This window comes from Scyliorhinus torazame, chromosome 9, assembly GCF_047496885.1.
Source record: "Scyliorhinus torazame isolate Kashiwa2021f chromosome 9, sScyTor2.1, whole genome shotgun sequence".
Classification (NCBI taxonomy): Eukaryota; Metazoa; Chordata; class Chondrichthyes; order Carcharhiniformes; family Scyliorhinidae; genus Scyliorhinus; species Scyliorhinus torazame.
Window position 1 is genome coordinate 151303893 of NC_092715.1, and position 25757 is coordinate 151329649.

At 43.9% G+C, this 25757-nt stretch overlaps 1 protein-coding gene across 6 annotated transcripts in view; it reads left to right on the plus strand.

The window, feature by feature from the left end:
- cep78 (centrosomal protein 78) overlaps positions 1-21061 on the plus strand; it is a 152506-nt gene extending 131445 nt beyond the window's left edge. For 5 of the 6 annotated variants that reach the window (XM_072516631.1, XM_072516633.1, XM_072516632.1 and 2 more), the window contains 4 exons: positions 1127-1204; positions 5162-5328; positions 17030-17186; positions 20420-21061. In XM_072516631.1, the coding sequence (XP_072372732.1) occupies positions 1127-1204; positions 5162-5328; positions 17030-17186; positions 20420-20758 (741 nt within the window). In that variant the 3' untranslated portion in view covers positions 20759-21061. Of the gene's footprint in view, positions 1-1126; positions 1205-5161; positions 5329-17029; positions 17187-18661; positions 20002-20419 lie in introns of those variants that run through there. The other variant, XM_072516636.1, reaches the window with a different exon arrangement.
- Positions 21062-25757: the final 4696 nt, after the last annotated feature.

The following is a 25757-nucleotide window of genomic DNA, read 5'->3' on the forward strand; positions in this document are numbered from 1 at the left end:
CGGGTCCCTGGTGCTGTGAAGCAACATGCGAACCACTATGCTACTGTGCCACCTACTCATGGGTATCCAGATTTGGAATGGCAGCCAGCGTTCTCTTCACGAACCCCGCATCATCCCAATTAGGGGCATATACTCTTACCAACGCCACCAACCTCCCCTCCAACGCACCCATAACGATCCCGTACCTGTCCCCCCGATCAATGACCACCTTCTCCAACTGGAACCTTACCTGTTAACCCACCAAAATCCCCCATCACATCCACCCCAGAGATCTACAATCAAACCCTGAATGCAACACCTGGCTTACTCAGACATTCCCAAGCCTTATCTGATCCTTTACCCTCAGATGAGTCTCTTGCAGCATCACCACATCAACTTTTAAACACTTCAAATGTGCAAAAACTCTTGCTCTCTTCATCAGTCCCCCTAGCCCCCCTCATGTTCCATGTCACCACTCTGGCTCGCAACCCACCCTATTAGCCATCACCATTGCCCCAGGCCTTGCCCATCTGGCTGGACCTGCCCCATCCCTTTTTTAGCATGGGAAACAGAATTTGCATTTATTTAAGTCTGAGAAGCAACAAGGAAGGCAAATGGAATCATTGACTTAGGTTTGAATGTTCTGCTCAGAGCTTGAAGAGCTTTTCTCTTTCTGATTGAGAGAAATAAATCATGGTTTGTTTCGGTTTGTTCCGATGGCTCATCAGAAAGCACACAACAACAGTTGTGGAATTGATGTGATCAGTACATATGGAACACCATGCTTGTAAATGATGATGCTTGTTAGGACAGCTTTTAATGAGTAATAAAAGAGCCTGAAAATGGACTTGGGAATTAAGCCTTGACTCTATGAACTCCATGATTATGTTCAATACACAAGAAGACAGGTATATTTGTGTCCACCTTTAGGTAGCATTTTGCCTTCATTATTAACACATGAGGGATACCAAGCATTCCATTTAGGCATCTAAATTTTAATCTTCCTTTGCTGTCTGCCAAACAACAATCAGTTAGTCTTGGCCCTTATTGTAACTTTATTTATATGAATTACTGGAGCTTTACAAACATGATCCAGAGCAGTCTAGCTCAGTCATAATTCATTTCTACATCTAATTTTGTGTTTCAGGTGGATCTAGAAGAATGTCGACTGAGATTAGAGGAAGAAATGAGAGCACGGACAAAGGCTGATGCTCGATTGATGGAGGTAATGGGGAAGCCAAGCCTTTTTTTTCTACTTTATTCGGTGTTCCTGTAGATTACTTTGCAATTTACTTTATGTTCATTTCGGGGTGAAGCATGATGAAAGATTGTAACTTTTAAATTGAGTTTTGCCGTAGGTGTTATTATATTATCATGTGAAACTGTATAAAGTATGAACGAACATAACGTGGACAAGGTGCGGCGGTGGTGGGAGGGAGAAGGGATAGAGTGGGTTAGGATGGAGGAGGAATCTTGTAAGGGGTCTAGTTTGAGGCCTATGGTGACGGTAGCATTGCCAATGGCCCCGAGTAGTATTCAGGGAGCCCAGTGGTGCAGTCCACAGTGAAGATATGGAATCAGCTGAGGAGGCATTTTAGGGTGGAAGGGATGTCGGTGCTAACGCCGCTGTGTAAGAATCATGGGTTTGAGCCGGGGGGGATGGATAGGGTATACAGGGAATGGATAGTGTATACAGGAGGTGGAGGGCAGTGGGGCTGGTCAAGGTGAGGGATTTGTATTTGGAGGAAGTGTTCGTCAGTCTGGAGGAGCTAAGGGAGAGGGTAGAGATGCCGAGGGGTAGTGAGTTCAGGTATCTACAGGTTAGGGACTTTGCTTGAAAGGCCTGGAAGGGGTTCCCTCGATTGCCAGGATACACCCTGCTGGAGCGATTGCTGCTTCCAGATGTGGAAGGGGAGGGAAGAATTGGGGACATATATAAGTGGCTGGAGGAGCAGGGAGGCGAGCGGGTGGTGAAGATCAAGGAGAAATGGGAAGCGGAGTTGGGAATGGAGATCAAGTGGGGAGTATGGAGTGAGGCACTGCGAAGGGTAAACGGGACCTCCTCTTGTGCAAAGGTGAGCCTGATACAGTTCAAGGTGGTGCACAGGGTGCATATGACTCGGGCGAGAATGAGTGGGTCCTTTCAGGAGGTAGCAGATGAGTGTGAGAGGTGTGAGCGGGAGCCAGCGAATCATGTGCACATGTTTTGGGGTTGTGAAAAATTGGGAAGATTCTGGGCGGGAGTGTTCGCGGTCTTAGCCAGGATAGTGGAGGAGGGAGTGGACCTGGACCCTTTGGTGGCGATATTTAGGTTTCAGAGAAGCCGGAGCTCATGGAGAGGAGGAAGACCAATGTCGTGGCCTTCACTACTCTGATTTTGTGGCGACGAATTTTGCTGGAGTGGCGGTCGGCATCGCCACCGGGGGTAGCAGCATGGTTGGGTGACCTGTACGATTTCCTGCGGTTAGACAAGATAAAGTATGAGTTGAGGGGCTCAGCAGGGGAATTCGAGAAAAGGTGGGGGATGTTTGTGACCGCGTTTGAGGAGCTGTTCGTCGTGGGGGGGCGGGAGGGGGGGGGGGGGGGCTAGAATTGGAAGAGTGTCTTAATAACATTCAGTCATTAGTTCATCAAGTTTTTAATCTCCATTTTCTTGTATTTGAATCCGCTATTAATTATAATTTGAAAATCAGAAGCAAATTTTTAGCTTTAGTTCCACTGTATTCTACATATTAGCAGAAAAAGTAATGTTTTTTATTTGTTTCATTAGCTTGCAAATAAAATTATTTTAAAATCTTCAACATCTAGTTTACCTACCTGTTTTACTCCATTGCAGAAACTATCATAGATTAGAAGACCTGCATTTATAAATTAGGTACTATAAACAAGTTACACTTCCTCCTGCTTGATGGTATATTTGAATCATCCATTAATACGGGGGGGCCAGCGTACCATGTCCACATGTTTTGGACATGCCCAAAGCTCAGGGGATTCTGACAGGGGTTTGCAGATGTCATGCCCACAGTGTTTAAAAACAAGGGTGGCACCAAGTCTGGAGGTGGCAATTTTTGGAGTGTCTGAAGACCCGGGAATCCAGGAGGAGAAAGAGGCAGACGTTCTGGCCTTTGCTTCCCTGGTAGCCCGGAGACAGATATTATTAGCTTGGAGGGACTCAAAGCCCCCAAAGTCAGAGACCTGGCTATCCAACATGGCTAGCTTTCTCTGTTTAGAGAAAATCAAATTTGCCGTGAGAGGGTCACTGTTAGGGTTCGCCCAGAGGTTCGTTGACTTCTTTGCAGAAAATTAAACGTCAGCAGAAGGGGGGGGGGGGGGGTTAGTTTAGTTTAGAGTAGGGGGTTAATAAAGGTGGGACCTGTAAGGGAGGAAGCAGGCTTTTTGCACTATGTTTAAAGACTTATGTAGATTGTTTATTTTGTTGTTGTAAAACCAAAAAACCCTCAATAAAATGTTTATTAAAAAAAAAGAAGTGCACTGCAGGTTGGCATTTGACTGAGAGCTGGTTCTTGATTAATGGAGGTGTGAGGAATCAAGTAACAGGAAATTTTACGTACAATATTTACAAGTGATGGTTGCAAATATCTGGCTCTATGACTGTGAAGATATTTAATTTGCCTGACTATTGATTGATTTATTCCGTTGGCTTTTTATGTTTTAGTGGGTAAGGAGCACAGACAATAATGACTCTGCTGTATTTTTGTAAAGTTTGGGAAGATCATAAAATATGTAGAATATGCTGCACCATTTGGCCCAACTAGTTTGTGCTAGTACTTGTACTCCACACAAGTATTTTCCTATTCCATTCATCTCATCTCAGTCTTTAAGCATATCTTTCTATTCTCATTTTTCTTTTACATCCATAGGAACAGGAGTAGGCCATTTAACCCCTCAAACCTGTTCTGCCATTTAATGAGATCATGAAAGCCTTTGGCCAATAAAAACAAAAATCCACCAATCTGAGATTTAAAACTAAAGTTTGACTTTGCATCACTTGCTAGTTGCAGAGAGTTCTGAATTTCTACCACCGTTTGCATACAGAAGTGTTTCCTAACTTCATTCCTGAAAGGCGTGCCTCTATTTTTTTAATGATATCCTAGATTCCCCAACTACTCATCTAGATTCTTTTTGAAATCATGTAGGCCATGCTTTCCCAAACTGAGTTTCGCAGGAGGCTCCCAAGGGTAGTCTAGGCTGATATATAAAATTTGTAAAATGCCACAAAGCTGTTTTTCCAGAGGCTTGCTACCCCAGCTTCCAGCCTCTGATTAGACAAACTGGAAACAGCATGAAACAAAGTCTTGAAATTTCCAGATGATGGCAAGAGCGAAGCGACAGGGCGAGAGCGGGGGGACAGGGCGGTGGGGCGAGAGCGGGGAAGGTGCGCCGAGAGCAGAGTGGCGGGAAGAGCGGAGCAGTGGGGAAGGCGGCTATCATAGGGGAGTGGAAGAAAGGCGGCCTTCAGAGTGGGAAAGTGATCGTGGTGGGGGGGGGGGGGGCCATTGGATCATGATGGAAGGTGGCCATCAGAAATAGAAAAGACTTCCATAAATTGGGAGGTCAAGATGGTTCTGTGGCCGGAGAGGTTAGGGAAACCCTGATCCAGGCTGTTTACCTCAGCCACTTCCTGTGGTGATGAGTGCCACATTCTAACCATACTCAGTGAAGAACGTTCCTCTTAATTCATCACTAGATTTATTAATATCTACCTTGTATTTAGGGAACCTAGTTTTGGATTTCCCCTCAAGTAGCAACATTCTTCCCATATCTACCCTGCCCACGATTTCATAATTTAAAAGATCTCTATCAGGTCACTTCTAGGTATTTTAGGAAAATAGTTCCAAACAGTTCAACCTTGTCTACAAGAAAACATTTGATGTTCAGTGGCATGTAGGTTTTATAATAACAAAATATTTTATGACCATTGGAAGTGTTGCTTGACCAATCTGCTCTTTGTATTAAGGTTTTAGCTTAGCCTTGCCACTATGCAGACATGGCTACCGTTTACCATATGCTGAAGGATCAAGTCCCCTATATAATAAGTTTATGCTGTTGACATTGCTTAAACTTCAATAGTGAAGTCAGTAAAGGGTTGATGTTAACATCTGAATCAGAAAATTGAGTAACATGTTCAAAGCAGTCATTACACTTTGCTTACCTTTGTCAGCTTGAGTTGGAGAATACCCGGCTTCGGAACATTAACCTATCTCTGTCTGATGCTCTGCACATGCAATCAACAACAAGTACCATCCTTGAGGACGAAGGTGTGCTAGAAAGCATTGAAGCCTCTTTCCAGAAATTTCATGCTTTTTTAGATCTCTTAAAGGATGCTGGGTAAGCTGTAGCACTCTTCTTTCTGCATTTCCTTGCCGCTTCATAAAGGTTTTTTACATTTAAAATATGGTAGGTTGCCATATGACCAATAATCTTGTTTGCTCTGGAAATGTATTTTACAGTATAATTTAAATTGTTCATAATTTGTTGACAGCTCAAATCACCTATGCCTACAGTAATATACCTACTTAATAGGTTGATTGACACAGAAGCTGAATATCTGTAACCCCTGAAGAACCAATGTTCTTAAATACAGGATGAAAACCAATTAAATGCTGATTACGAATAACTGCAATTTTTGCATTCTGACCTCATGTATTTGTTTAACATATATTAGAATTTAGCTCACCTCCCCCTTTGTGGCAGAACAATGGATTGTAAATTATAAGATATCCTTCTGGTTCGTGATATCAAAACTTAGGAATTCCACTAGTACATATGAACCATGGGTATATTTGTTTACAAATAAACAAACCCTGCTTTACCTGAATCAGTAATCACTAAATGTTTCACTCTCCATTAAAGCAGCTCTAACAAAAGTCCTTTAATAGATATTTTGTTTCCATGTGCCAAATGTAGGATTTGTTAGAATTGAAAGAAACCTTAAAACTTAGCTTAAAGCCAAACACATCCCACTTTTGTAATGCAGTGAACGTTTACCCTTAAAGGCCTCACGTCCGTACAGTAACGTGGGCTTGCATTCTAATCTCTTCCCACAGATTGTATATCTGGAAGTTCTGGCTTCTGTATGTGCAACCTGGCAGTCTTTTAACAACGCCCTTTGCACTCTGTCTTCTGTTGTGTTGCACTATTGTGTTGTGACTGTTCAAGCCTTCAGACACTTTTTGGAAGCACTTTTTAATACACCACTATTTGTGGAAAATATGGTAGAAACAATGGTAATGAACTTCTGCGTTCGTTCACTTCCAACCTCTAATGATGTAGCAATGGACAAGTAAGTGCTGTTACGTTGCAAATAAAATTACATCTCAATTTCTTTATATTTAATCTTAGCAATTATAACAGCCTGAATGAACAAGGAAAAATGTAATCAAAACTATTGGTGGGCAAGCAGAATGCTGTGTTCGGGTTTGTTCAAGTAAACCTGTGAATAGTCAGTTCTTTTTGACTACAAAAGATTACACTTAAAGTTCAGCAAGAACTAAACTGGTTCTCTATCTCAACACGATATACGTCAAGCAAGAAGAAATCTTACTAGTTCATAATTAAGAACATTAACAAGATCTTTGGTTCACAAGACTTAGCTGAGGTAGACAGAAAATATGGTATCGAGAAAAGTATTCTCATAATTTACATTTTTGAAATGGAAATTCTTGTCTGATGTATTGTGTGTAAATTGTAGAGTACAGGAACAATGATTTGGCAGAAAATTCTTTCTCCCTCCATTGCCTTCCTGGAAGCCTACTCATGTACTTGTGCATAAGCGGAGTCATCGCCGTCTGGCTGTTTTCCATTAATAGTGCAGGTGTAGGCTGTAGCAGCTGTTTCTGGGGCTCCTGTTGTCCTGAGATGAAGCTACATCATTTTGCGAAAGCTCCTGGAGGAAAGCAACGAACTAGGCACATTTCTGCCATTGTGGAAGAACCTAGGAAATTAGGATTGATGGGGCACATAATTGTTGACCCTACAAAGAAACATAAATAGTAGCAAAATTCACAGAACTCCCAATTAAAATTTTGTTCACAAAAACATATACAAGATGGGGAATGTTTGCAAGATAGATGCAGAGTATGGGCGCAGATCTTGTACATTTCTGATAAGTTGTAGATGGTGTTCAAACATAGAAAATAGAAGCAGGAGGAGATCATTCGGCCCTTCGAGTCTGCTCTGCCATTCATTATGATCATGGCTGATCAAGTTCAATGCACTGATCCTGTCTTCCACCTCATATGCCTTGATCCCTTTATCCCCTAAAGCTATATCTAATTCCTTTTTGAAGTTACACAACATTCTGGCCTTAACTACTTTCTGTGGTATCGAATTCTACAGATTCACCATTTTCTGGGTGAAGAAATTTCTCCTCACCTCAGCCCTAAAAGGATTACCCCTTATCCTCAAGCTATGACCCCTAATTCTGGACTCCCCCACCATCGGGAACAATCTTTCTGAATCTACCTTGTCTATTCCTTTTTTTATTAATTAAGGGGCAATTTAGCGTGGCCAATCCACCTACCCGGCACATCTTTGGGTTGTGGGAGCGAGACCCACGCAAGCACAAAGAGAATGTGCAAACTCCACATGGATAGTGACCTGGGACCGGATCAGACCCAGGTCCTCAGACCTGTGAGGCAGCAGTGCTAACCAGTGTGCCTCCATGCTGTCCTTTACAGTGTCCAATCCTGTTAGAATTTTGTAAGTTTCTATGAGATCCCCACTCACTCTTCTAAACTCCAATGAATATAATCCTAACTGACTTAGTCTCTCATCATATGACAGTCCCGCCATCTCAGGAATCAGCCTGGTAAACCTTAGCTGCAGTCCCTCCATAGAAAGAACATCCTTCCTCAGATAACAACACCAAAACTGCACACAATACTCCATGTGCACCATACCATTTGCCTACTTTACTGCCTGCTGCACCTACGCACTTATTTTTAACGACCGATGCACAAGGACACCAAGGGTCTCGCTGAGTATCTACCTCTCTCAATTTACACCCATTCAAATAATAATCTGCCTTCCTATTTTTGCTACCAAAGCGGATAACCTCATGATTATCCACATTATACTGCACCTGCCATGCATCTGCCCACTCATTCGGCCTGTCCAAATCCTGTTGAAGCATACCTGCATCCTCCTCACAGCTGACCCTACTACCCAACTTTGTATCACTTGCAAAGTTGGAAATAATACATTTAGTTCCCTTGAACAAATAATTATTACATAATGTGAACAGTTGGAGTCCTAGCACAGATCCCTGTGGTAACCCACTAATCACTGCCTGCCAATCAACCTTTTGCTTCCCGTCTGCTAACCAGCTTTCTTTCCATCTCGACACCAGCCGTAATCCTATGCACTTTAACTTTACATATTAATCTGCAATGTGAGACCTTGTCGAAAGCCTTCTGAAAGTCTAAATAAATCACATCTACTGGTTCTCCCTGGTCAACTCTACTAGTTGCATCTTCAAAGAATTCTAGTGAATTTGTCGAGCATGATTCTGTTGACTTTGTCTGATTACACCACTGCTTTCCAAATGCTGCGCTATGAAATCCTCGATAATTGACTCCAGCAACTTCCCTACTACTGATGTTAGGCTCAGTAGTCTATAGTTCCCAGTTTTCTCTCTACTTCCCTGTTTGAATAGCGGGGTTACATTCGCTACCCTCCAATCTGTATGAACCATTCCAGAGTCCAAACAATTTTAGAAAATGACTGCCAATGGAAATACTATTTCTAGGGCCACTTCCTTAAGTACTCTGGGATGAAGATTGCCAGGTCCTGGAGATTTGTCCATCTTCAATCCCATTAATTTCCCCAAAGCCATTTCTTTACTACTCCTAATTTCTTTCAATTCCTCACTGAAACTTGAGTTTCTCAGAACTTCCGGTACATTATTCGTGTTTTCCTTTGTGAAGACAAAAGCAAAGTACAAATTTAGTTCCTCAGTTAATTCTTTGTTCCCTGTTATGAATTCACCTGTTTTATGACTGTAAGGGGCCTACAATAGTTTTTATCAATCTTTTTCTTTTTGCATGCCTATAAAAACTTTTACTGTCGGTTTTTATCTTCCCCGCTAGTTTACTTTCAAATTGTTTTTTCCCCTTCATTTAAAAAAAAAGTATTTTATGACAAACATGTATCAAAACAAGTTACAGCGAATAAAAACCCCGAGAAGCATGCTTCCCAACAATCAACTATCCAGTCTGCACAGAGTGTTCCCCTTTTTCAGCCCCCTCCCCCGCGAGACCAGGCTCTCAAACACGGTCACGAACATCCCCCACCTTTCCTCAAACCCTCCTGAAGCGCCCCATAACTCATACTTTATCTTTAATCGCAGGAAGTCATACAGGTCACCCAACCAAGCCACTACCCCCGGTGGCAATACCGACCGCCACTCCAGCAAAATTCTCTGCCGTACTATCAGAGAGGCGAAGGCCAAGAATTCGGCCTTCCTCCTGCCCATGAGCTCTGGCTTCTCTGAGACCCCAGATATCGCCACCACTGGGTCCGATCCACCTCCTCCTCCACTATCCTGGCTAAGACCGCGAACACTCCTGCCCAGAATCTTCCCAATTTTTCGCAACCCAAAATATGTCCGCGTGATTCGCTGGCCCCCGTCCGCACCTCTCACTGATCTGCTACCCCCTGAAAGAACCCACTCATTCTCGCCCGAGTCATATGCACCCTGTGCTCATCCTTGCACATGAGGAAGTCCCGTTTACGCTTCGCAGTGCCTTAAGCCATACTCCCCAATTGATCTTCCCTCCCAACTTGCTTCCCATTTCTCCTTGATCTAGGGCAGCACGGTAGCATTGTGGATAGCACAATTGCTTCACAGCTCCAGGGTCCCAGGTTCGATTCCGGCTTGGGTCACTGCCTGTGCGGAGTCTGCACATCCTCCCCGTGTGTGCGTGGGTTTCCTCCGGGTGCTCCGGTTTCCTCCCACAGTCCAAAGATGTGCAGGGTAGGTGGATTGGCCATGATAAATTGCCCTTAGTGTCCAAAATTGCTCTTAGTGTTGGGTGGGATTACTGGGTTATGGGGATAGGGGAGGGGGTGTTGCCCTTGGGTAGGGTGCTCTTTCCAAGAGCCGGTGCAGACTTGATGGGCCGAATGGCCTCCTTCTGCACTGTAAATTCTATGATTCTGTAAATTCTATGATCTCCACCACCCGCTCGCCTCCCTGCACCCCCAGCCACTTGTATATATCCCCAATTTTTCCCTCCCCTTCCACATCCGGAAGCAGCCGTCGCTCCCGCAGGATGTATCCCACCAACCTAGGGAACCCTCTCTCGACCTTCCGCGCACAGTCCCTAACCTGCAGAAACCTGAACTCACTCCCTCTCGGCAGCTCTACCTTCTCCCTTAGCTCCTCCAGACTGGCGAACCCTTCGTCAAAATACAGATCCCTCACCTTGACCAGCCCCACTTCCCTCCACCTCCTGTATAAACTATCCATCCCCCCGGCTCAAAATCATGATTCTCGCACAGCGGCGTTAGCGCTGACATCCCTACCACCCTAAAATGCCTCCTCAACTGATTCCATATCTTCACTGTGGACTGGACCACCAGGCTCCTTGAATACCTATCGAAGCCGTTGGCAACGCTGCCGCCACCATTGCCCTCAAACTAGACCCCTAACAAGATTCCTCCTCCATCCTAACCCACTCTACCCCTTCTCCTTCCCACCACCGCCGCATCTTGGGCACCTTTCCCGCCCATACAAAGTCAGAAATTATCGTGTCCATTTTCCGAAAAAAGGCCTTTGGTATAAAGATCAGGCGAGCTTGAAAGATCAACAAGATCCTCGGCAGAATATTCATTTTCGCCACTTGGACCCTCCCTGCCAGCATTAAGTGCAGTGTATCCCACCTCTTAAGATCCTCCCTCACCTCCTCCACCATCTTCGTTAAGTTCCACTTATGGAGACCTGCCCATTCCCTCGCTGCCTAAATACCTAAACCTAGCCCTCGCTACCAAAAATGGCATCTCCCCTAAAGTAGCTCGCTGTGCCAGCTCATTCACCGGGAATACCTCGCTTTTCCCTACATTCAGCTCGTACCCTGAGAACCCTCTAAATTTCCCCAGCAAGCCCATAATCCATCCCATACTCTCCAACGGATCCGAAACATACAGCAAGAGGTCATCGGCATAGAGCGACACCCGATGCTCCCTTTGTCCCCTCATAATCCCCCGCCACTCTGCCGACCCCCTGAGAGCCATCGGCAATGGCTCTATGGCCAGCGCAAACAGCAGCGGTGACAGCAGGCACCCTTGCCTCATACCCCTGTGCAAGTCAAAGCTTTGTGAGCTGATATCGTTTGTCCTCACCCCCACCCTTTGTGCCACATACAGCAACCGTACCCATGCCACAAATCTCTGCCCAAACCCAAACCTTCCCAAAATCTTGAACAAGTACCACCTCTCCAACCGATCATATGCCTTCTCCGCGTCCATTGACATCACCACCTCCAGTACCAAAGCCCCCAACGGATTCATCACCACATTCAACAGCCGTCTTATATTACTCACGAGTTGCCTGCCCTTCACAAAGCCTGTTTGATCTTCTGCCACTACCTTGGGGACACAGTCCCCCATCGTCCCCGCCAACAACTTAGCCAATACTTTCACATCCGTGTTCAATAGTGATATTGGCCTGTACGACCCACATTCCACCGGGTCCTTCCCCTTTTTCGGAATTAGTGTGATTACTGCCTGCGTCATCGCCTCCGGCAACTCCCCCTTCTCCAGTGCTTCATTAAATACCCCCAATAGATGTGGTGCCAGGTCCGTCACAAATTCCTATAGAATTCCGCCGGGTACCCATTCGGCACAGGTGCCTTCCCCGACTTCATACCCCTGATACTATCCAGCACCTCCCTCAGCCCCAGATGCTCCTCCAACGCCTGCCTCTTTGCTTCCTCCATCTGGGGAAAGTCTAGCTTGTCTAGAAACCGCCCCATGTCCCCCTCCTCTCCTCCCGGGTCTGCTTCATAAAGTCCCTGGTAGTACTCTCTAAATGCCTCATTTATCTTCCCTGGCTCTGACATCACATCCCCAGCCCCAGTCCGTATCTTCAATATTTCCCTGAATGCAGCCTGCCTCTGCAGCTGGTGCGCCAGCATGCGGCTCGCCTTCTCCCCATACTCATATTGCATCCCCCTTGCCCTGCGCAGTTGCCCTACCGCCCTCCTTGTTGTCAGCCTGTCAAACTGCCCCTGCAACTTTTTCCTCCTCGTCATCCCTCCACGTTGGGCACCCTCGAATATTTTCTGTCCACCTCCACTATCTTGCTCACGAGACGGTCAAGTTCCTCCCTCCTTTCCCTATCCGCACGGGCCTTAAACAAAATAATTTCTCCCGGACCACTGCCTTCAGTGCTTCCCCCAAAATGGCCGCCGACACCTCCACATTCAACTCCACATACTCCTTAATCGCCGCCCGCACCTTATCACAGAAACCTCTATCCGCCAAAAAACCCGAGTCAAACCTCAACCTCGGCCTATGCTCTCGTCCCAATCTAAACCGAATCGCCAGCCACTGAGGCGCATGATCCGACATAACTATCCCCGCATACTCTGTCCCCTCCACCCCAACCAAAATCTCCCGACTCACTACAAAGTAATCATTCCTCGAATACACCTTATAGACGTGTGAAAAGAAGGAATACTCCCTTCCCCCTGGGTCCTGAAAGCGCCCTGGATCCACCATACCCATCCTCTCCATAAACCCCCCAGCTCCCTCGCCATTTGTACCCTATTCATCGACCTGGGGCTTGACCTATTCACCCTCTGCTCTAGGACACAGTTAAAATCTCCTCCCATGATCAACTGATGCGTGGCCAAATCCGGGATCGTTGCCAGCAACTCTCATAAAACCCACACCATCCCAGTTTGGGGAGTACACATTTATCAACACTGGTGCCCCTTCCAATACCCCACTCACAATCACATATCTCCCAACCGGATCTCTCACCTCCTTTGCACTCACAAATCCCACTTTTTTGCTCATTAAAATCGCCACTCCCCCCGATTTCGAATCAAATCCTGAGTGAAAAACCTGCCCAACCCACCCCTTCCTTAACCTAACCTGGTCCTTCACACGGAGGTGCGTCTCCTGCAGAAAGTCCCCCCCCCTGCTTTCAAGCACCTGAGGTGCGCGAACACCCGCCACCTTTTAACCGGCCCATTCAGTCCCCGGACTTTCCACGCTACCAGCCTTACCGGAGGCTTATGCCTCCAATCCTCTCTCCCATCTGTCATCTTTCCCACTTAACTCCCGCCCCTTTAATTCCACCCTATACCTAGCCCATCCCAGATGGCTGCTTTCTCCGCCCATGACCATGTGTTTTCTCCCCTTCTTAATCTATCCCTTGGTCTTCCCTTCCTGAATTTTAAACTGTTCGCAGTCCTCAGGTCTAATGCTTTTTCTTGCTAATTTGTATGCCTCTTCTTTGAATCTAATACTATCTATAATTTCCCTTGTAAGTCATGGTTTGGCCACAGTTCCTTTTCTACTCTTACGCCAAATAGGAATAAACAACTTTTGGAGTTCATCTATTCGTTCATTGAATGCCTGCCATTGCCTGTCCGCTGTCCTTTCAGTTGCCTCATACCATCATAGTTACCTTTATTGAGGTTCAGGACCTCACTATTCACCTTGATGAAGAATTCTACCATTTTATGGTCACTCATCCCCAAGGGTTCTCTCACAACTAGATTGCCAACTAATCCTTTCTCATTGCACAACATCCAATCCAAGATTGTCTGTTCCCTTGTTGGTTCCTCAACATACTGGTCCAGAAAACTACCCTGTATACACTCTAAAAATTCCTCCTCTATTGTACTGTGACTAATATGAGTCACCTAATCTATTTGCAGATTAAAGTCACCCATAATCACAGATGTTCCTTTATCACATGCGTCTCTGATTTCCTGGCTAATGCTATTCCCATCATTACCACTGCAGTTTGGTGATCTGTATACCACCGACGAATGTTTTTTCCCCTTGATATTTCTTAACGCAACAGATTCCACATCATCTGTACTAATATCATTCCTCAATATTGTATCAATATCTTCTTTAATCAAAAATGCAACTCCCCCACCTTTTCCTTTCATTCTTCCTAAAAACTAAATAGCCCCCAATGTTTAGTTCCCATCCTTGGTCACCTTGGAGCCATGTGTCCGGAATCCCAACGATACCATATCCCTTTACATCTATCTGCGCAGCTGATTCATCCATTTTATTTCTAATGCTTCGTGCGTTCAGGTCCACAACCTTAAGGCTAGTCTTTTTAACGTTCCTTGTCCTGTCCCTATTCTTTTTTTTTTTTTTTACAGTGTCATTATCTGATACAGGCCCTTGATTTTTCTGTCTATCACTTAATCTCCTTTCTGACTTTTTCTCTTGTTCTTGATTTTCCCTGCTCTGAATTCTTACATAGGTTCCCATTCCCCTGTCATATTAATTTAAATACTCTCTAACCACTCTAGCAAGTACCCCCACAAGGACATCAGCCCCGGTCCTGCCCAGATATAACCCGTCCAGTTTTGACAGGTCCCACCTCCCCCAGAACTGGCCCCAGTGCCCCAGGAATCTGACCCCCCACCCCCCCTCTCACACCATCTCTTTAGCCATGTGGTCATCCGATATATCCTATTTCAACTCTGACTAGCACGTAGCACTGGTAGTAATCCTGAGATCACCAACTTTGAGATCCCACTTCTTAACTTTCTTCCTAACTCCCTATAGTCTGCTTTCACGACCTAATCCCTTTTTATATCTATGTCATTGGTAGCTGTGTGTACCACGACCAAGGCTTCCTCCTCCAGAATTTCCTGCAACCGCTTCGAGATATCATTGACCCTAGGACCAGAGAGGCAACATACTATCCTGGAGTCTTGTTTGTGGCCACAGAAACACCTATCTATTCCCCTTCCAATCAAATCCCCTATAACCATTGCATCCCCACACTTTTTACTCCTCCCCTCTGAAGCAGAACAACCGTGGTGCAACAAATTTGGCTGTTGCTGCTTTCCCATGAGAGGTCATTCCCCTCAACAGTATCCAAAATGGTATATCTGTTTGCAGGGGAATAGCCACAAGAGATCCCTGCACTTCCTACTTAGCTCTCTTGCTCTAGCTTGTGGTCACCCATTCTCTTCCTGCCTATGGGGTCTGAGCCTGTGGTGTGTCCACCTCTGTATATGTGCTATCCATGACACACTCCGCCTCACGGATGGTCCACAGTGCTCCAGCCGTCGTTTCAGCTCTGAAACTCGGGCTTCCAGGAGCTGTAGCTGGAGACACTTCCTACACACAGGCTGGCCCCGGGCACTGGAACTGTTTCTGGCCTTCCACATTGAGCAAGAGGAGCAAACCAAGGCTTTGAGTTCTCCTCTCATGACTTTTCCTTTTAAATTAATGCTTTGGAAGATGCTTGATATTAGATTAAGTCCAATTCTCTATGGCTCTTCTTTGCTTGTCCTTGTTGTTACTAATTATAGCCCTCCCATTGAGGGGAGGCAGTGGCGTAGTGGTACTGTCACTGCAGCTGGTTTAGCTCAGTGGCTAGACAGCTGGTTTGTGATTCAGAACAAGGCCAGCAGCGCGGGTTCAATTCCCGTACCTGCTTACCCGAACAGGAGCTGGAATGTGGCGACTAGGGGCTTTTCACAGTAACTTCATACTTGTGACAATAAAATATTATTATTATAGTAAACTAGAAACCCAGGGTAATGCCCTGGGGACTCTGGTTCGGATCCCACTACTACAGATGGTGAAATTTGAATTCAATAAAAATCTGTAATTTAAAAATCTAATGGTGACCATGAATGTCCTTTAGGATGCAGATCCTAATGCTCGAGCGCAAATATCACTGAGTGCACTTTGACGTTCTTTACTTGAGCCGACTCCCACACCAGTTAAGCTTCAAATTATGTAATCAACACCTCTTGCCTGCCAATCAGGCTTCAGGAGATTGACAGATAGCTGCCACTCAACTATTTGGGGCAGCTCCTTATTAATCCTTATTAACCTTTTAACTGGACAACTGAACTTATAAAAAAGGAATGTAATGATAGCAAAGTGACTGCAAATATAAAGGATTCTTATTGAAGGGCGTGTTCCAAGCTCTGACTCTCCTTTATCTTGACTATCTGCTGAGGCCATTGAACTTCTTCCAACATGGAGTTGCTATGAGTGGGAGTTGTTGAATGTGGCACTGACTGCCAAGACCAGGTCCTTCCAAAATCGCTTGACCAGGACTGGTTGGTTTCCTTTCCCAAGCTTCAAGAAACAACACCCTCCTTATTTAAGCTAACAAAATATCTGGAGAAATCTGAAAACTCTGGCTTTGGGTCTTACTACTACAATCACAGATATGATACCTACAACCACTCTTCAAAGACCTTGTTGTCTGGTGCTGAGTGGGATGGCTCTTAACTGGCTCTGTTCTTATCTATTTAATTGTAGTCAAAGTGTCAATTGCAACACTTTCTCTTTGTGCCTCTACATCATTATCAATGGTATCTCCAACAATCTATCCTTGGCACCCTCTTATTTTGTACTTACATGCTGCCTCAGTGACATCATCCAATCATATAATTCCAGCTTCTTGAACTTCCCTGATTTTAATCACTCCACCACTGGTCACCATGCCTTCAGTTGCCTCAGTCCAAAGCACCAGAATTCCTTCCCTTCACCGTACTCACTTTCCTCCTTTATGACACTCTTTAAAACCTACCCTTTTGATCTAAATTTTGGTTAACTCTCTAAAATCGCCATATGTGACTCCAGTATCTTATTTTGTTTTGTTCTCCTGTGAAACACTTTGGGACATTTTTATTACGTTAAAGGCCCTATAAGTTGTTGAGCAAGGAAAACATGATTGGTTCTGAGTGGTATCACATGGGTGGTGGGTGTTCTGCCTTGAAGCCGCTCTAGCCACAGAATAATAGATTTTGTGCTCGAGTTATATTGTACTTTATTTCAACACTATATAAATATTTTGCAGCCTTGGGAAGTTGGCCGTCATGGCTGGAATAGACCAATCAGACTTTGGTCTTATGGGACAACCTCAGTTGTCATCCACAGTTGGCAAGGATAAGCAAGAACAAGGAGCTGAATCAACCAAAGAGAAAATATCACCAGAAGCACCACAGGTTATGCAGGTGAATAAAGATTACAATTTTTAAAGGAAGAGCTTGTAATTACATTGCACCTTTTATGTCCACAGATGTCCTAAAGTACTTCAAAGAAAACTAATTACATGCTGGAGATAAACAGTACCCAATTTGTGTTCAGCAAGATCTCACAAACAACAATGTGATTAAGTACCAATTAATCTGTTCTGGCAACGTTGGTCAAAGGGTATATTTTAGTCAGGATAAATGTTTCGTGTATTATAGTTGAAGAGAACTGTACCCATAATGTACTGGAAGCTGCCATCTATAAGTTGATCAAAATGCATTATTACAATAACATTAGATCCTGTTATTTATTATTGGTCCCTCATTTATTTAGGCATTTGACATATTCTTGTTGGTATTTAACTAACCTTCATGTAATTGATTGTCAGAGAAGTGTCACATTACTTCATTGATAAACTTTAAAAAAGAAAAATTTAGAGTACCCAATTCATTTTTCCAATTAAGGGGCAATTTAGCGTGGCCAATCCACCTAACCTGCACATCCTTAGGTTGTGTGGGCGAAACCCACGCAAACACGGGGAGAATGTGCAAACTCCACACAGGCAGTAACCCAGAGCCGGGATCGAACCTGGGACCTCGGCGCCGTGAGGCAGCAGTGCTAACCACTATGCCACCATGCTGCCTCCCTTCATTGATAAACTTGATTTAATGATGTAAATCCATCTATAATTATAAATACATTAGTCCCAACATCCTTACATTTCTGTGAAAGTAAACTTTTCACAGCAATTAATCTTCATGTTACCTTCTTTTAAGGGCCCTAAATTACTCTGCAGAGAGACTAGACTGAATATGAGGGATCAGAATTTAGTCTCGTTAAAAGCTTTTGAGAAACTTATTTTTATCATTCAATCTGTTAGCTACATTGGCTTATGTGTTCTCTGGTGCTTCATAACAAAATTGATTTGTTCCAGGAGTTCTGTAGCTCTAATAAAAGGTGAAGTAATACACCTCATTTTTGAGACTATTCCTATTGTAACAGTCAATGACTCCATGATAACCAACATGCAGACAGAAGGAAAAAGTAAATGTTGAGGCTATTTTTACTTATTCATTCATGGGTTGTGGGCATCCTTGCTAGGCCAGTATTTATTACCCATTTCTGCTTGGAGTACAGGAAATTAAGATTAATAAAGTTGTTCAAAAATATGAGGGGTTTTGGTAGAGTAAATGATGGGAAATGATTTCAATTAGTAGGATATCAGTACTAGAAGACCAGATTTGGAATAATTGACAAAAGAGCTGAAATGGAGATGAAAAGAAGGCTCTTTCAAAGATCAGGGATCAGGACAAATGTCCTCCTTCAGTGCTGTACGTTTCTTGGAAATCTGAAAATTCCTGAAAACAATGCCAAATATGCAAGTATCTGTAAAAAGAAAAAAATGTTTAATTGAATTTTTTCTGTAGTTATCTCTACCAATATTTTCCTTCTCCAGTTTCACGGACGTCTGCTAACCTCACAAGTGGCTGCTATTCAAGTATAAACTGTGGCAGTAAATATTAGTGGACTAGTTAACCGAAGAGGCACACCTCAGCCTGATTAACAAAAGCATGCATATTGTTTGACAGTTATCAGGACAACAGTCAATTATATGTTTTTCCTTTCACTCAACCAGAAGATTGTAGTTCCCTCTACCAGATTAGTTGACCAAGTAGAGTGTAAGGATGGATCTTCAAGCTTTGTATGGCTTTGCTACCCTGGCCATTGTCAAATGGAGTGTGTCTGTTGGTATTAACTTGTCTTTTCTCATTCTGCCACTGTTCAAGACTGATGTGAGCTTTCAATATTTTCTGTTTTTGGTACAAATATTGATGTGTTAGCTTCACTCGTGTTTTGATTTAACTTGGTATCGAGTCTATAATGGCTTAACTCTAATATGGAGGTTTTCAACACTGATCAACAAATGTTTGGATCAGTTGAGGCATTCTTCACCAATGTATCCTTCATGGATGAATGAATAACTTTTTGCAGAGCACCTAGCAAATAAATCCGGTTTTGTTTGCAGAGGTATTGTTAATCATATGTTTCTTCTGAGTACAGATTCACAATGAAATTGACAATAACAACAGCACTCTCAGGAAAGTTGTAATAACTTGTAAATATCAGGGAAATCTAATAAATTGAAATGTTTTTAAAAAGTATTGAAAAATATAGGCTGCTTAAAGGCAGGAACAGTTTGGTTAGGTTAATGGAATTAGTGACTTTGATATGTTGATGAGCCTTGCAACACTGCGAAAACATGTTTACTTAAAACAAGCTGGTAGCAATGGGGACCAAACATAAAGGGTTTGAATAAGGCGTTGGAGTTCAAAGGAGGAGACAAGGGGCTAAATTTGCATTTATATTCTGAAAGGTAGACACATGAAATTAAGATGATTCAGTTTGACTTCTGAAGAGGTTAGTTCAGATAAGGAAAGATCATAAGGGAAAAACTGTATATAAGATGCATTCAACCTATACAAGGTAACTGTTTGAGAACTCAGCCAGAAGAGCTGTTTTAACTCCCAGCAAACAGTGTCTGTGAAGGACATCTGTCATGAAAAGTTAGTTTTTTGTTCAACCTCAAAGAGATATAACTGCCTGGTATGGTAACTGTTACTGGATTTTTTTATAGAGATGTGGAAGTTTGGAAAGAAGTTTGAAGGTAGTGAAATAAAAGTGTTTGGGACTGGGTAAAGTTAGGGATACTATGTATAGCCATATTTTAGTTTGTGTTCTTCTAGTTGCCTTCATTGTTGTGTATTGTTTAATAAACATTTGTTTTGTATAAAATCATGCCAAAATGTTTGGATATCATTCTCTAGTTTTCAAATCTTTCTTCACATTATATCAAATTGCAAAACACAGTTGAATACAGTTAATTCAAGTTTTGCTTCTGGTATTTGGAATAGCATGGCATTTAACATCAGCCATCTTCTTAACACTCTGTAGGCCAAGCAAGGTGGGAGAATGTTGAGAGGGGAAGTCGAGTTTGGGAATTCAGTAGCTATTCATTACATGAACAAAAGTTATTTAAACTCAAACAACATGACATGAATTTCTACTGTAATTATTCAGACACAATTGTAAAAATATAGCTATAAGAGTTTGTGCATGTTGAAGAAATGCAGATGTTTTGCCATCACAAAAACTAACTTGTAACAAATTGCTTTTCTAATTTTTTTGTTCTGATACGTTAATATTTTTGCTTTAGCTTTGTACTGGAGATCAGGCCTTTCTGAAACAATCTGAACCTGCACGGATCTCTAGTGGTTCCACTACAAGTCCATGTGTTCAACTTGAAAATCAATCAATCGACCCGAAGCCCAAAAACCTACAATATAACCATCTGAACTCTGAGGTTAAATTTTTGAAATCCGACGAAGCCTTTGGCTCAAATGAAGATCAAACAAGCAAGCAACATTCTTCAGGAAGGACTGGCGAATCCCAAGAATGTGCAGTGGCTCACGCTTCAGAAAAGGTGCTGAGCCATTCGGAAGATGACCAGCCCATTGTTTCAGGCACAGTTGACACACAGCCAAAAGAGTCATAAAAGCAACAAATCAAAGACATCTTTTAACAAGAGAAATGAGTCTTGTTGCAGTTGTTAACAATGGCTCTCTGTCCCCATCGGAGCAAATTGAAATTAACAAAGGGTTAATAATTTTATGAAAGAGAATCTGATATCCTCAGGTGTTTATTCCATTAATGGATTGCGTAATGAGTCAGATGAAGGTTTTTAAATGCTACTTGTACTTTTCTAAGTAATGTTGCAGTGTGAAAGACAGTTGGTGAATTTGTCACAAATGGAATATCGTTTTTTTTTAATGCTGGATAATAAAATCATGAGGCATAATCTTAGATTTGTAGGTCATATAATGCTTTTGAGTATCTAACCTATTGGGTGGAATTTTCTATTTCTGAAAGCACCATGTCGGGCGGTTCCCACAGCCAGAGTGACGGGAAATTGCACCCGATCTCGCACTCGTAAATTCATTAATTATGCACAGGTGAGTATCTCTCTGAATTGCCTGGTGAGTTGGAAACCGATTTGGTTGTTCTATTTTTTTTTCATTTGCTCATGGGATGTGGGCGTCACTGGTGGAGCCAGCATTTATTTATTGCCCATCCCTGAGGGCAGTTGAGCGTCAGCTACATTGCTGTGGATCTGGAGTCGCATGTAGGCCAGACCAGGTAAGGTCGACAGATTTCCTTCCCCAAAGGACATTAGTGAACCAGATGGGTTTTTACGACAATGGTGTCATGATCACCTTTTAGACTTTTAACCAGATTTTTATTGAATTGAAATTTCACCATTTGCCATGGCGGGATTTGACTCTGGCTCCCCGGAGCATGATTCTGGGTCTCTGGATTACTAGTCTAGCGATAATGATACTACTTCACTGCCTCCCCCTATACTGTTATCCAGGGGTCAAAGGTCTGGGTGCCATATTTAAACACATGCGAGCACACATTTCACTGCAGCTCGGGTGTCCTCAGGAGGCTTGTAGAGTTGTCTGCCCAGCAGCAGAAGAAGGGAGCTGCCCTGAGGTTTACTCATGACTCCCTTGAAGTTCTTATAATATGAGTACACCAATACTGGGATGTGCTATACCCAAGGGATGGATCAAGGAAACACAACAGCCTCCCCTCTCCATGCATGGGGGGATGTAAAAAATCAGGTCAATGTGGCTGGCATTGGCCTCCGCAACGCTATCTAGTGCAGGAAGAGGATGATCTCATTTGCTCAGCCAGTGTAAGTTAACCTTCAGATCATAGATAAAAGCAAATTACTGCGGATGCTGGAATTTGAAACAAAAACAGAAAATACTGGACAATCTCAGCAGGTCTGACAGCATCTGTGGAGAGAAAAGGGAGCTAACGTTTTGAGTCTGGATGACTCTGTCAAAGCCAATATCATACTCTGATCATAGCGTCATGCACTCAAAGGGCTTCACTATTCATCTCTTAAGGGAGCTCGCACAACATTAGCTGGGGACACTTAACAACATTGATTGCCTCACAGATACTTTCATGTCACCACCATCCTGTCTATCATGCTGCACAAACTCCATCCTCCACCCTTCTGGGAAGGGCTCACCACACACAGGAGGCTTGCATGTTTCCAAACTTCTGCTCCATCCGTTCTCATCACATTCCTCAATTTGTCTTCATGCAGTCCAAGCTTGCCCAAATCAGGAGGAAGAGATCCCAGTAACTTGCAAAAATGTTGGTTTTGCATCATGCGGGAGTAAATGTTAATTGTTAATAAATACAGATAATTTTGTGTGGTAACTTGGCCACCGAAAGGTAGTCAAAACACGTGAAAGTTAATCTTTCATATATAAAAATAACAAAGTTTAAAATACAGTATGAACTCAAAAACGGGAGGAGATAGTTAAACATCGAAATAACTAACTGAAAAGAATCAGTACTAACGGCAGTTAAATGTGAATATACATGGGTAACAACAAACAACTCATGGCGTCACAGGACTTACTGATGACATCAGCAATGGATTTAAATAAGATGTATAATAATACTCTATAACATTTAGTTTGTTACTTTTAATGAATCACCGTACTGCAATAAGGGTTTTTGCATCTCATCCATTGCACTTCAGTGGATATTTGTCAAACCCGCATGAAAATTCATCCCCAGTATATAGTCAATTTATAAGGTAAATCATATGTTTTAGATTGTTGTTTACCATCACATTATCAATATGAATGTCCCTTTTTATGTATTCGGCAAATATGCCAACTGTTCAACTGTTTTTTCTTATTAAGCTATATTCATTTGGCATTACTTGTTTTCAACTGTTAGCACTTTAAATACATCGGTTTTTGTAACAGTGAATTCTCATTTGTTGTCATCAAAATTACAGTTGTGATAAATTCACTTTTTTCTCCAATTCAATGCTGTAATTTTGTACAAAATTACATTTGAATTGGAAGTATTCACAGAAAATCTGAGAAATTTCTTCTTAAAGATTTGATTAACGTCTATTTCTCGTTATTGTTTTATTTTGTCAAATGTTACGAACCCCGCTGATGTTAAATGCAAGATTATTCCAAAACTCAGAAGGGTAAATTGGAACACTGGTTTTTAGTAGTGGACATTTTCAATTTGATATAATGTGAGAAAAGAAATACAGACCAGGGATGAATTGTCCAGTTGCTTTGTGATCAATTAATAAAGAATATTTATTAACTTAAAAGAAAAATACAGACCAGAAGGACTCTAATACACTACAACAATACACTTAACTACACTGATGGCTATACACACACAGTATTGCATGAAGTTGCCCCATTGTTCACAACTACCTACATGTCCTGAACTCTGAGATGCCCCTTGTTCCCAAACAACATTCAATATTATCCAACTCTTATGAGCCAAATCCAGCAGATAGTTACCATTCACAGGTTATGTGTCCACGTTCAGGAAAACCGTCTTCAGTTTCAGCGAAGGCGCAATCTTGGTTCGTGTTTTGGATTTTAACCGACTGCCTTTTTGCAATAAGTTGTCAGCGGAGATCGCTTTCTGCTGCTTGGTGAGGCTGTGATGTTAGCTGTTTACTGTCTCTCTTTTTCCAGTTATTGTGCTATGGATATATTGTTCTTTCCATTTGATGTTACCCACCATGTTGACCCAGTTTTTTTTAACGTTCAAGTGTCAATTCCCTTATCTCTCCATTTTGAAGACACCTCTTCTGTGCACCATTGTTTTCCCCGAGTCACATAAGTAAACACTTGCTTTTCTCATTGGTATGTCAATGTGCATATCAAGACCCCCTTCAGCCAGCTGCCCTGATCAATTCTCTTTTTCATTTTTTAATCTTAATTTTTCCCAATTCTTCACACAATTGATTCATCTGAAACTAAAGCATAATAATGTGCATGCTGGAAATCTGAAATAAAAGCAGAAAAGGCTGGAAATCCTCAGCAGATGTAGTTTCAGCTTTTTAATTCTCTCCTGGGATGTGGGCATCGTTGGCTGGACCAGCATTTATTGCCCATCCCGAATTGCCCTTGGACTGAATGGCTTGCATACCATTTCAGAGGATATAAGGGTTAACCACTGGATGTGAAGTCACAAGTAGGGCAGACCAAGTAAGGATGACAGATTTCCTTCTCTAAAGGACATTAGTGAACCAGATAGGTTTTTATGACAAAAATGATTTCATGTTTTTTTTAAATTGAATTCGAATATCATGATCTGCTGTGGGGGATTTGCACCTTGGTCCCTAGAGCATCACCCTGGATCTCTGGGTTACTAGTCTAGTAAAAATACCACTTTGCCATTGCCGCCCATCTGTGGAGAGAGAAAGTGTTAATGTCCCAGATCATGGGCGGGATTCTCCGATACCGGCACGCTGTCCGCCGACCGGCACCCAAAACGGCGCAAATCCCACCTGCATCGCGCCGCCCCAAACGTCGCAAAGTCTCCGGCCAGGAATGGGCTAGCAGCGACGTGATGCTATCCGCGCTGGCTCATGACGCCGCACGGCGTGACGGCTCATAAGACGCGCTGCTCCCCCACCCGACCAGAAGACCCGACCGGATGGCCGCCCGCCGCTCAGCCCCGAGGTTCCAGTCCCGCGACATTGAGGCGTCCTGGACGCAGTGGAGCAGAGGAGGGAGGCCCTGTATCCCGGACACGGCCGCAGAGTCGCCCCACGCCACAGCCGGCGTCTGTGGAGGGAGGTGGCAGAGGCCGTCAGCGCAGTGGCCCTGACACCACGGACAGGCACCCAGTGCCACAAGAAGGTGAACGACCTCGTCAGGGCAGCCAGGGTGAGCCCCCGCCCGATATCCATATTCCCCATATCCCCCCTCCCCCATATCCCCCCTCCCACATATCCTCCCTCCCCCATATCACCTGATCACTGCCTGCGTGTCTAACCATGCATGCTTCATTGTGTATCGCAGGAGCAAACGTCGAGGCACCCATCCCCGCAGATGCAGACCGCCCGCATGATGCCCCTCGGAGACCACGGGAGACGGAGAAACCCGGACCCTCTGGCATGCGACGCCCGCACAATGCCCCTCGGAGACCACGGGAGACGGAGAGACCCGGACCCTCTGGCATGCGACGCCCGCATGATGCCCCTCGGAGACCACAGGAGACGGAGAGACCTGGAGCAACAGGGAGACGGCGCCCCCGTCTCATGCGGGTGCGTCGACGCAGGCGTGTGCCACCCAGCGACGAGAGGGGCAGCCACAGGCCTCCGTCACAGCCGAGCCACGAAACCAGAACCCAGGACACCCCTACCCAGGACACCCCTACCCAGGAAACTGAAATACAGGTCAGTGACACAGATTGGATGGGTGGAGACGAACTGCCACCCCAAAGTGCCATGGACTCAAGAGTCGGACGATGCGCACGACACAACGCCACTGCTGTCACCAACACCCTCCACCATCGCAGAGATGCTCACCTCAGCTGGGCACTTTAGTGATGAGGCGCCTGGTACACTCACTGGTGCGCACAACACAGCTGTCCCGGTACAGCAGGTGGAGGTAGGAGCAGCAGAGGGGCCGGGCGGT